The sequence below is a fragment of the Schistocerca nitens genome, chromosome 9 (assembly GCF_023898315.1).
Source record: "Schistocerca nitens isolate TAMUIC-IGC-003100 chromosome 9, iqSchNite1.1, whole genome shotgun sequence".
Classification (NCBI taxonomy): Eukaryota; Metazoa; Arthropoda; class Insecta; order Orthoptera; family Acrididae; genus Schistocerca; species Schistocerca nitens.
Window position 1 is genome coordinate 83,100,803 of NC_064622.1, and position 13,309 is coordinate 83,114,111.

General features: G+C 38.8%; 1 protein-coding gene across 7 annotated transcripts in view; it reads right to left on the bottom strand.

Moving 5' to 3' along the window:
- Positions 1-13,309, bottom strand: part of LOC126203475 (zinc finger protein 420-like) — a 164,757-nt gene that overhangs the window by 46,953 nt on the left and 104,495 nt on the right. For 5 of the 7 annotated variants that reach the window (XM_049937799.1, XM_049937795.1, XM_049937794.1 and 2 more), the window contains 2 exons: positions 5,492-5,728; positions 5,266-5,401 (listed from right to left, as the gene is read on the bottom strand). In XM_049937799.1, coding sequence (XP_049793756.1) covers positions 5,266-5,401; positions 5,492-5,728 — 373 coding nt within the window. The remainder of the gene's footprint in view (positions 1-5,265; positions 5,402-5,491; positions 5,729-13,309) is intronic. The other 2 variants (XM_049937798.1, XM_049937797.1) reach the window with 2 other exon arrangements.

Sequence of the window (13,309 nt, forward strand, 5' to 3'; positions counted from 1 at the left end):
CATAGAAGACGTGGAATGGGTCCTCGCAGATGCCATGAAGAGCACAGGGTGCAGCCAACTGCAAATGATGGCTCACGTTGGTACCAATGATGTGTCTCACTTTGGATCGAAAGAGATTCTCTCTGGTTTCAAGCGGCTAACATAAATGGTAAAGACTGCCAGCCTTGCTTGCCAGATGAAACCACAGCTGACAATTTGCAGCACAGCTGACAGGACGGATTGCTAACCTCTGATACAGAGCCAAGTGGAGGGTCTGAATCAGAGGCTCAAACAGTTCTGCAACTGTGTAGGCTGCAGATTCCTCAACTTGCGCCAAAGGGTGGTTGGAATTTGGGTTCCGCTGAATAGATCAAGAGGCGGCTACACAGGTACCAGGAGCTGTGTGGCATGGACTGGGCGGATTTTTAGGTTAGAGGGTCTTCGGAAAACACAAAAAGGGCTTCAGTCAGAAAGGCTGCAGGCCAAACACAGGAATAACATAGATACAGGAATCATTGGTCTGTAACAGTTGTAAACTGTCATAGCTGTGTTAGGAAAGTACCAGAGCTCCAAGCGCTAATAGAAAGCACTGATCCTCCAATCATTATAGGCTGGCTGAAACCAGAGATAAGCTCAGCTGAAATTTTTACAAAGAACCTAACAGTGTTCCAAATTGATAGGCTGAACACAGTTGGTGGTGGCATGTTTGTTGCTGTTGAAAGTAGATAGTTCTTGTGGGTTGGTACAAGCAGAGGTCATTGTTGGCAACCGGAATATAATAATTGGAGCCTTTTACCGACCTCCCAATTCAGATGATACAAATGCTGAAAGGTTCAAAGAAACTTGAGTTTGATTTCATACACATACCTGACACATATGATTATAGTTGGTGGTGACTTTAATTTACCCTCGATATGTTGGCGAAAATACATGTTTAATTCCAGAGGTACACATAAAACATCATCCAAAATTGTGTTAAACACATTCTCTGAAAATTATTTCGGGCAGTTAGTTCATGAGCCCACACAAACAGTAAATGGTTGTGAAACCACACTTGACCTCCTAACAACAAATAATCCCGAGTTAATAATGAGCATCAAAATTGATACAGGGATTAGTGAACACTGGGTGATTGTAGTGAGCCTGAATATTGTAACTCCAAATCCTCCAAAAATAAATGAAAAATATACCTATTCAAAAAAGCAGATAAAAATTCACTTGATGCCTTCCTGAGAGACAATCTCCACTCCTTTCAAATTAACAATATAAGTGTAGACCAGATGTGGCTTGAATTCAAAGAAATAGTATCGGCAGCAATTTTGAGATTTATACCAAATAAATTAACAAACAACGGAGCTGATCCTCCTTGGTACACACAACGGGTCAGAACACTGCTGCAGAAACAACGAAACGAACATTCCAAATTTAATCACATGCAAAATCCCCGAGATTGGTGATCTTTTACAGAAGCTCGAAATTTAGAATGGACTTCAATGCGAGATGCTTGTAATAGTTTCCATAACGAAACTTTGTCTCAAAACCTGACAGAAAATCCAAAGAGATTCTGGTCATATGTGAAGTATGCTAGCGGCAGGACACACTAAATGCCTACTCTGCACAATAGCAATGGAGATACTGTCAAATACAGTGCTGCCAAAGCAGAGTTACTAAACACATCCTTCCAAAATCCCTTGAAAAAGAAGACAATGTTCCATAAATTGAATCAACAACAGCTGCCAACATGAGTAACATAGAAATAAATGTCCTGGGAGTAGTGAAGCAACTTAAATCACTTAATAAAAGTAAGTCTTCTGGTCCAGACTGTATACCAATTAGGTTCCTTTCAGAGTACACTGATGGAATAGCTCCATGCTTAACAATCATATACAAAAGTTTACTCAACGAAGGAGTTGTACCCAAAAACTGGAAAGTTGCACAGATCACACCAATATTCAAGAAAGATAGTAGGAGTAATCCACCAAATTACAGTCCCATGTCATTAATGTCGATATGCAGCAGGATTTTGGAACATATATTGTGTTCGAACATTATGAATTACCTAAAAAAAAAAATGGTCTACTGACACACAGTCAACGTGGATTCAGAAAACATCGCTCTTCTGGAACACAACTAGCTCTTTACTTGCATGAAGTGTTGAGTGCTACCGACAACGGACATCAGATTGATTCCGTATGTCTGGAAGGCTTTTCACACTGTACCACACAAGCGAGTTGTAGTGAAACTGCGTGCTTATGGAATATCGTCTCAGTTATGTGACTGGATTCGTGATTTCCTGTCAGAGAGGTCACAGTTCGTGGTAACTGATGGAAAGTCATCGAGTAAAACAGAAGTGATTTCTGGCATTCCCCAAAGTAGTGACATAGGCCCTTTGCTCTTCCTTATCTATATAAATGATTTGGGAGACAATCTGAGCAGCCGTCTTAAGGCTGTTTGCAGATGACGCTGTCGTTTATTGACTAATAAAGTCATCAGAAGATCAAAACAAATTGCAAAACTATTCAGAAAAAATATTTGTATGGTGCAAAAATAGGAAATTGACCCTAAATAACGAAAAGTGTGAGGTCATCCACACAAGTGCTAAAAGGAATCCGTTAACCTTTGATTACATGATAAATCAGCCAAATCTAAAGGCAATAAGTTCAACCAAATACCTAGGAATTACAATCACAAACAACAAATTGGAAGGAACACATAGAAAAAGTTGTGGGGAAGGCTAACCAAAGATTGCATTTTACTGGTAGGACACTTAAAAAACATAATAGATCTACTAAGGAGACTGCCTACCCTACACTTGTCCGTCCTCTTTTAGAGTACTACTGCGCAGTGTGGGATCCTTACCAGATATGATTGAGGGAGTACATTGAAAAAGTTCAAAAAAGGACAACACGTTTTACATTATCGCGAAATAGGGGAGAGAGTGTCACTGACATGATACAGGATTTGGGGTGGGCATCATTGAAACAAAGGTGTTTTTCTTTCCTGCAGAATCTTCTCATGAAATTCCAATCACCAATTTTCTCTTCCGAACGTGAAAATATTTTGTTGACACCAACTTACATAGAGAAAAAAGGGAAATCAGAGCTCGTATGGAAAGATAGGCATTCATTCTATCCTCGCGCTATACAAGACTGGAATAATAGAGAATTGTGAAGGCGGTTCGATGAACCCTCTGCCATGCACTTAAATGTGATTTGCGGAGTACCCATGTAAATGTAGATGTAGATCATTCTGGGCATTCTTATTTCTGTGTTTGCTTAAAAAAATAGAATCTTGCAAGAAGCCTATCTAAGATCATGAGATTGATCACTGTCAAAGAGCTCATTGGTGGTCTCTGACTGACACCACTGGAATGCAGAGGCCGAAGTAGCAAATAACAATCCATTGTCTTCACTTGCCATATACATCTTGAGTAGGGTGTTGTAATGGGATATATGACTGCTGCACCTGCCATAATGTCCTCCACCTTTGATTTCTTCATTAATTTTTCTTTTAAACTTTTAGAGGTTTGACAGGTCTGCACACACTTGTCTAATTTAAGACTAGGAACAGAAGAAGTGAGGGTGACTCTTCAGCCTACAGCCCACACTTCCTCCAACTGCTGGACAAAGTTAGGCTGTGTGTCCACACATCTCCAAGAGGAGAGTTACGCAGACTGAGTCCCTATATCCAAGGACAGAATGGAAGAGGAATGCTTCTCCAGCTGTTGATGGGGAATTGGGGCACCTCAGTGTCAGGTAGAGAGGGACGATAAGATGGTAAACTTAGCCTCACATCAAGGGGCTATCATGACTGTATAGCAATCGGTTCATGTCATCTGGATTGGCACAAGGTTTTTCCCGCAAATGTTGTGAAACTGATTGTTGTCATAAATAATAATAATCTATACTAATAATACAACTAAAACTGTCGTGTCCGTCTGAACATGCTAATCTCCAAAACTACTTTACAAATTTTCACGGGGTTTTCACAGGTAACTTGAGTGTCGCTTCAGGCAATATATAGGCTTTATTTCATCAAAATTGAATCATGGACAAAAAGCACATTTTAAATTAAAGTTTTAGTAGTCTGCTCAGCTTATTAGTTCACATGTTTACTTAATGACGGCGTGGTACACCAAAGAACCAACAGAGGGCGCTGTTAGCTATTTTCAGAGGTTTGCATCAGACACATAATTAAGCACTCTGCAAATCTTATCTTTACAAACACAAAATAATACAGTATAGCGAAGATGCTAAATCACAGATAGGCACAACAAAAAGACTGTCATAAATAAACTTCCGTCCAATAATGCCTTTATCGAAAATAGACAACGTACGACCCCCCCCCCCCCCACACACACACACACAACTGCAGTGTCTAGCAGCTGAAGCCAACTGTGTGGCTTCAGGTGTCAGAAACTGCAGTTTTGTGTGTGTGTGTGTGTGTGTGTGTGTGTGTGTGTGTGTGTGTGCGCGCGCTGGTCAGTGCAATGATGGGGCCACACGATAAAGACTAGTGCAACACCTCTACACACTGTGCTCACCATTCGCCCACAAAAGAGTTGCGCGCCTCCTGAGAAGCATCATATCATGAGATTTGCAGACAGAAGATACCACACCATCTTACCCATAAACAGAAGGCTCAGGGCATGGAATTTCATCATCAGATGCTTAATAGGTTTAATTATGGCAGATCAAAGTTGATATTCAATAACCAATCATGCAGATACATACCTGTAACAATTTGACACTGAGGCAAACTATATTTATGCATTTTAGCTTCCTAGATACAGTTTTCCAACTGAAGTAATAAGAGCAGATGACGTTCATCTTACAACCCAGACCTGGCCTTATGTAATATTTTTCTTATCCCAAAAGTGAAAAAAACCACCTGATGGCATTTGTATTTGATCATAAGAAGCAGCTGTGTGTTTCTCAAGTATTCCTAAACAAGTTTCCCACTAAACACACATCAAGAGCCTTCACTAAGTGAAGACTGCTTACACCTTGAGGAAAAGTATTTTTAAATAGTGTGACAACATACTTTCAGAAAAAAATGAAAATTTTCATTACTTTCTCAAAACTTCCACAAACACTGCTACAACAATGGCTGTGCAAGAAGTACAGATCAAATTAGGAATGAGGTATCCCTTAATCTAATTTCAGTAATCTGCAATTATATAAAGCTGAAGCAATTATTATTACACGTATATTAGTTTGAGATCTGGTCTGTGAAGTGCTGCAGTCCGAAATGAAGAGATATAACATTTATCTAAAGCAAACTCACTTTGAACCATACTAATTTCTGTAGCGTGACTCTCTGACCCTTCCCTTTCTTCTGGCTTCCTTTCAGTTTCTACTATCATAATTTCTGGATCTAGTTGTTCTTGTAGTTGTTGTTGTTGCTGCTGCTGCTGCTGCTCCTGCACCAACAACAAATAAGGTGTGAGTGTAATATCAGCATATGACATAATAAAACATCAGTATGACTTTCAGTATGTGAAACCTTGTACCTCAGTGTTCGATGCAACCTCTCCCAAGGTCACTCCATTCTCATGTTTCTGTTTTTCAGCCTCAGAAGGTTCCATCAAGAAACGTACACAAGGGACACCTTCCCCATCTGACTTGCATACTATTACAACGCCATCAGCAAAACTAGTATCATGCCCAACACAGCTAACATCCTCTGACAGGGGAAGAGTCATTATATCAGCATATTCATGATCTATACCAGTATCTTTAATACGCACCTAGGACAAAACGAGAAAAAAGTCAATTCTATAACATTTAGTGACATGTGGTGAAATTACTGATATAAATTTTGAGTAAATATTACAATGTCATCAACATTAAAGCAAAGCAGTCAACACTCCAAAGATTGGTTTGGGCACTACAGTACTTTACTAGGCATGGTGCTGTTGGAGTTGGTATGCCTTTGGCTTCCTCTAACCTTTGAATTAACCATTGTGTAACTTAGAATTTTCCACATCAACGAACATTACCAGAGGTTAAAGAAATGTCATATTACAGATAAAAATTATAGGACTGGCCGGGGATTCAACCTGAGACCTTTTGATTTGTAGTCTGGCACTTTACCACTGAGCCACCGCCATCAACACATTTCTAGTCAAAACCACGAACAGGGCATGCAGAAATAAAACTTACAAGTAGCCATACCAGAATGAAAGAAGGGATAGGGTGAGACATACCTACATCTATATTACTACTTAGCAATTCACACTGAAGTGTTTGGCAAAGAGCTCGTACAACTACTTTCAAACTATTTCTCTACCATTTCACTCTCAAGTAGTATATGGGGAAAATGAAGCTGTGAATCTTTTCCTGTGAGCTCTAATTACTCTTTTTCTTACCACAATAGTCATTTCTCCTTAGTTAGGTGGGAATAAACAAAATATTATACATGTCTGGTATTGTGGCAACTGCTGGGAGCATTCTGAATTATTATATTATTCTGAAATATATAATGGCACCCTCCTGTGCCAACCTTTTTATGGGCCATCTAGAGATCTTCATAACCTCCCAAAACACCAAACCCCCTAGTCTGGTTCAGGTTCATTGACAATATCTTCATGATCTGGACCCTGGGCCAAGACACCCTATCTTCATTCCTTTATAACCCCAACACCTTCTCTCCCATCCACTTCACATGGTCCTCCTCAACACAGCCTGCCATCTTCTTAGCAGTTGACCACCTCCACTCTGGTGGCTCTGTCCAGATTAAACCCACCAACCACAACATTACCTTCGTTTTGACAACTATCATCCCTTTCACACCAAAAAATCCCTCCAATATGGCCTGGCTATCTGGAGATGGTGTATCTGCAGTGATGGAAACTCCCTTGTTCAGTATGCTGAGGGTCTCACCACGGCCTTCACAGAGTGGCACAACCCCCAGATCCAATCAGCAAACAGACCACCCATGCCATTTCCTCTCACACCCCCCAATCCTCCTACCACCCCCAAAAACCAGCCACAAAGTAGTGTCCCCTTTATCACACAGTACCATCTCAGTATAGAACAACTGAACCACATCCTTCGCCATGGTGTTGTAGTCCATCCCTATGCCACTCCCAATCCCAAACACTTGCCAGAAAGATCATATCCTGTGGAAGAACCAAACGCAAAACCTAACCAATCCACACATCCTGCAAACCCTATTCCAGTCCTGTCACAGGTTTATCCTACCCATCAGGGGCAGGCCCACCTGTGAAAGCAGTCATGTCATTTACCGTGCCATTACCTAACACAATACAGGGTGATTCAAAAAGAATACCACAACTTTAGGAATTTAAAACTCTGCAACGACAAAAGGCAGAGCTAAGCACTATCTGTCGGCGAATTAAGGGAGCTATAAAGTTTCATTTAGTTGTACATTTGTTCGCTTGAGGCGCTGTTGACTAGGCGTCAGCGTCAGTTGATGCTAAGATGGCGACCGCTCAACAGAAAGCTTTTTGTGTTATTGAGTACGGCAGAAGTGAATCGACAACAGTTGTTCAGCGTTGTAATGGAACTGACAAATAGACGTCATTTTATTTTATGATACACTAATAGACGTCACTTTATTTTATTATACACTAAAGTCGTGTTATAAAAGCTTTTGCTTAAGATAATACTAAGTTAGGTGTTGCGATCAATAATCGATATTGGAATTGTATGTTCTTTGTAGCTTATGACCGTGATCTTTGGTCTACTACGGGTCTTTGGCCACTTGTGTGTTGGCCGCGGTTGAGTGTAGTTGTGCATATAGTTCTTGCAATAAATGTGTTCGATACAAAGAAACCGTGGAATACTGCGTCATTTTTCGATAGTCCAGTAATAATTAAAAAACCCACACCTTTTCTTGGACCCAAAGCAACCAAGGAATCATCGCCTAGACAACAAGAAGCCACAAGGACAACGCAGACACAGCAGCATCAACAAAGGAGACATCATGGCCAGCTCTACTAAATTCCTTTACAGCCATTAGCCACACCGTAACGGTGTCCTTATGGAGTTAACTTTTCCTGAGAAGTAGAGCCGGTTCGTGACAACTGGGGGCTCGTTGCCGGGATCTAGTCATTTATATGTACTGGATTGACAAAATCTGTTGTGCAGAAGTCTAATGACCACGTGGTACGAAGCAGTAAAGTGGACTGACCACACGCGTGAGGACCAAGACTGAAAAGATAAGTACATTTGCTTAGTGCTGTTTTTTTCCCTTTTATTATTTTGTGTGTGTGAAATTTCACGAAGATGACCATTGTGAAAGAGAAAAGTGGTGCGGAATCTGAACAGGAGTGTGAAAATTTGTTAGTCTTTGGGGACGTAGACATACCGATAAAAACGGAAGACGAGTCAGTTAAAGAAACGGATCAGAGTCTTAATTCCTCAGAACGTGAGACGTCGGACATTAAATTACTGTTACAAATGATGAATCAATCGTTAGTTTTTAATCAGACTGTTGCAGCCCGCTTACAAGCTAATGAAGAACAATTGCAAAGCATGAATCACACTGTTGCAGCCCGCTTACAAGCTAATGAAGAACAATTGCAAAGCATGAATCAGACAGTCGCGGACAATTTTCGGGTTATAAATCAGAAAGTGTCGCGTCTAGAGGGAACTATGAACAGAAAATTTGATAATGTCTTAGTTTGGGGTAATAAACTTCGCAACGACATTTTAAAGATAGACAAGAAACTTAGCAAGGCAGAAACAAAGATTTTAGTGGTAGAATCTAAAGTGGGAGAAGTAAATTCTAGTCTGAGTAACAAAATTCAGTCAGTAAAAAATGAACTGGTCACAGACAGAGAGGAAAATGCAAAATGTTTTGTTAATGTTAATAATCAAATAGATACAGTTTGTGTAAATGTAAAAGCTATGGCAGTAGATCTTGAAAGTAGAGTAGACTCTAAACTAAATGTTGTGAATGATAAAGTGGAAACAGTCAGTAACACAGTAAAACTCCACGAGATTGAAACTAAGACAGATGTTAGTGAATTAAAAAGTACAGTATCAGAGTTAAACCAAAAGTTTGAAATATTTAGCAATGATGTAGCTAACAAAAATTTTTCTATGAACACATGTACCTTATTATCCAATATTCCAGTTAAAAACTTTTCTAATGAGTGTAGTTTGCATCCTGTTGACTTTCTGCAGAGTTGTAGAGACAACTTTTTGCCCAATATGAGTGAAAGTTTCAAAATTAAGTTTGTTAAAAAATTTTTGGAGGGAGAATCTTTGTCATGGGCCAATCAAAATTTTTCTATGGACATGTCTTATGCAGAATTTGAAATTGAGTTCTTAAAACGGTTCTGGTCTGAAACTGAACAAGCCAGGATAAAGAGCGAGTTCCTAAATGGGCCAAATTATAGAGAAACACAGGGGACTATGAAACAGTTTTGTAAAAATCAACTGAAGAAACTTGTACATTTGAGTAAACCCTTCGATGAGCTCACACAGATAGATGCTTTAAAGAGAAGGTTGCCAACAGATGTGCAATGGGACCTAGTGTATGGACCAGATGACAACATTGGACAATTTCTAAACTATGTGGACAAGCTTGACAGGATTATAGACAAAGTGGGGAAACCAAAAAACTATTTCAATCACGCACAAAGAGGTGGAGATCATAGTTGGGGAAACACAAATTCAAACAGGAGGGAAAACAGTAGGCCCAACAACCATAGTTTCCATCATAGGGAACAAAATAGTCACAATATTAATAACAATCTCCATTCAAGGGAAAACTATAATTTCCATTCGAGAGGACAATCTGGGAACAATTGGAACAGAAGTAATTACAGGGATTCTGAAAACAGGAATTGGCGTGAACATAGTGACACCAGGGGTCAAAATGCTATGGGAAATCCTGAAGCAAAAAACTAGTGTGCGCTCCATTGTCGGTCCACAAGGTAGGGGCGAAAAGTATAGATAATAGAAGGACCAATAACAGTGACTACATTGCACCAAGAGATACGTCTCAAGTAATGAGTAGTTATCTTATGAATGTGTACTACCCTCTAAACACAGTACCTGTTAAGAATGAACACATTGATTGTAATAAAGAGCCAGAGAAGATATTTAACTTAGTTGAATTTTATGAATGGGCAGAAGCTTGTAGTTTGTCAGAGGACCTGCAGATTAACGATTTAAATAATCTAGGGATTGATGCACTGATGAGGGAACCAAGTGAGCAAATTGTCGACACTGATTTAACGGGCAAAGAATTAAAAACACCTGGGTGTGAAAGCAAAGTTTTAAGTTTTCGGGAGAGAGAGGTTGATGATTGTAGTATGTGGGGAAATGAAGATTTAATGATACATGATGATGGTGAAAAATATTTTGTTTGCTTGAAAGAGGAAATGGAGGCATTAGGTGTTGTGGGAGATACTGATATGCATGTTGTAGATGTACCCAAAGATGTTATTAATAGTTTAAGTGGTGTTAATGCCAGTGTCACAACCAATAGGCTCTGTAATCCAACATCTTATGAAGGAACCTGGGCAGTTGATAAAGATTCCCTGAACAGTGAAACTGACTGTGCAAGTAGGCTACCATGTACAATGAACAAAGGTGAATTATTTCTTTATAATATGTGGCTAAATAGTGATGCAATTAAAAATGATAGCAATTTTAGAAAAATGATTCTTAATATGTCTCAAATTTTATATCCTGATCGGTGGAAAAACACTAAGCATATTATTGTTGAGCAACTGAAGGATAAATACCTTAGTGGTGAACAATGTTATATGGGTGAAAATATTTGGATTGAGGAAATTATAAATGCAAGTGACAGTGCTAATGATGTGTGTGTTAATGTAATGACCGTAGATAATAAAGGTGACAGTAATATAGGTACTTGTAAGTCAGAAAGTCATTGTTTCAGTGAAATTCAAAATGATTTATTGTATGAATACGTTCCGCCTGAAAAAGGTGGTGACATAGGTAGTCTGTTCATTAGAGCAAAAGTTGGTACCTGGGAAGGCAAGTGCCTTATAGACACAGGGAGTCAGGTGTCAGGAATATCTGAAATTCTAAGCAAAAATCTGAAGTGTGAGAAAGATTACATTGAAATGCCAGTCATTGGGGTGAAAATAAGAGGGGCTACAGGAAAACATAGTAAAACTGTGAAAAGACAAACTTTGTTATCTTTTACAATTGAGGGAGTCACATTTACACATGGATGCCTAATTATACCAGGCCTCAGTGAGGACTGTATTCTCGAGATGTCATGGATTCAGAGTGTAGATGCAAGATTTGACTGGGGAGGACAAAAACTTATCATATCAACACCAAATGGGGGGGGGGGGGGGGGTATCTCCACCAAGTTTGTCAGATCAAATACAGTTTTGTGCCCTTGAAAATGTTTATTATTTGTTTAATATGTATTCACTGTATGAAGTGTTTGCAATGAATTTTCTGTGTAATATGCTAGCCATGTTAGTTTTTTGATATTTATGTATGTTTATGCAATTTGATTGATGTTTAATAATTTGTGTACTTTTAGTTTGTGTAACTCTCACACCACACTTGTTGAGATGTCATTTAAAATGCAAGCCACCAATCTGCACTAAATCTGTCTTGCAACAATTAAGTTTTTTTTAAATTTGTTACTCTTAAAGGCAGAGTCCTAATTACTACACACTTAAGTGCTTGAAATGTCCAACTCTACAAGGAGATAATCATTTTCAGTAAACCACATGAATTACTGTATATTTCTCTCTCAACCACTGCAAATGCAAAGGCAGTAATATTTTTTAATTTTGATATATACATACCATTCCAAAACTTTCATCCATGATTCTACCTTTGCACTTCTACTGTAAATATGAACCCTTGTAACAAACAATTGAATTTTTTTTATCCTTGGAGTAATGTCTCTGTGATAAGATATTTTACACCCAATATGTTAATGCATTTGTATTACATGTTTATAGAATTTATTAGTATTTAAAGAATCTTTTTTGACCAGTTCATATCTGTGTAGTATTACTCAGACAGATACTGTAAACTTCTCCCACTAGATAAACATTACCAGAAGGTTAACTATGTATCCTAACCATGTACTTACATATAAACATTATGTAACCAAAAGGTGATCTCTGTATATGATTTTTAGATAACATGGCATTATAGTCAACAAAGCAATACAAACAGCTAAGCTTTGAAAACAGACGCACTGCAGGACAAGCAGGAATCAGACCTATTAACGGACGTCACCTATGTGCAGATGGTCAATGTGGGACAGACTGTGAGTAGTGTGAAAAGTGGGCACTTAAAGAAAATAAAACAAGCCTGCAGTTAAAAGTTACAGTCTTTCAATGGTTTCATGTGAAGTACTAAAACATTATGGACTCTTCTAAATGAAAATTGTGAATCTTCTTTCGTATTTCATTTACTCTAAGGTTAAAAAATTGTATGTTTTCCTTTACTAAGTATAACAATTTCAGTGTTAGCATAACTCAAAGGAAACAGTCCTATTAAAAATTTTAATGTATTTAAAAACATATTCTTGGCAGTTCCATTATTCTGTTGTCAGAATTTTGTTCGCATTTTCATACTTACAAAATTCTTGGGGGGCTATTGTAATGGAACTGACAAATAGATGTCATTTTATTTTATGATACACTAATAGACGTCACTTTATTTTATTATACACTAAAGTCGTGTTATAAAAGCTTTTGCTTAAGATAATACTAAGTTAGGTGTTGCGATCAATAATCGATATTGGAATTGTATGTTCTTTGTAGCTTATGACCGTGATCTTTGGTCTACTACGGGTCTTCGGCCACTTGTGTGTTGGCCGCGGTTGAGTGTAGTTGTGCATATAGTTCTTGCAATAAATGTGTTTGATACAAAGAAACCGTGGAATACTGCGTCATTTTTCGATAGTCCAGTAATAATTAAAAAACCCGCACCTTTTCTTGGACCCAAAGCAACCAAGGAATCATCGCCTAGACAACAAGAAGCCACAAGGACAACGCAGACACAGCAGCATCAACAAAGGAGACATCATGGCCAGCTCTACTAAATTCCTTTACAGCCATTAGCCACACCGTAACGGTGTCCTTATGGAGTTAACTTTTCCTGAGAAGTAGAGCCGGTTCGTGACAGCGTGCATTTCGAACGAAGTATGGTGTTAAACCTCCTGATAGGTGGTGTATTAAACGTTGGTATTTCAGCCAATAAAGTTTTTGGTCCCTTTTTCTTCGAAGGTGCTACTGTAACTGGACTACAGTATCTGAAGATGTTAGAGAATTGGCTGTTCCCTCAGCTCGAACAAGAAGCACAACACTTCATATTTCAGCAGGATGGAGCGCCACCACATTGGC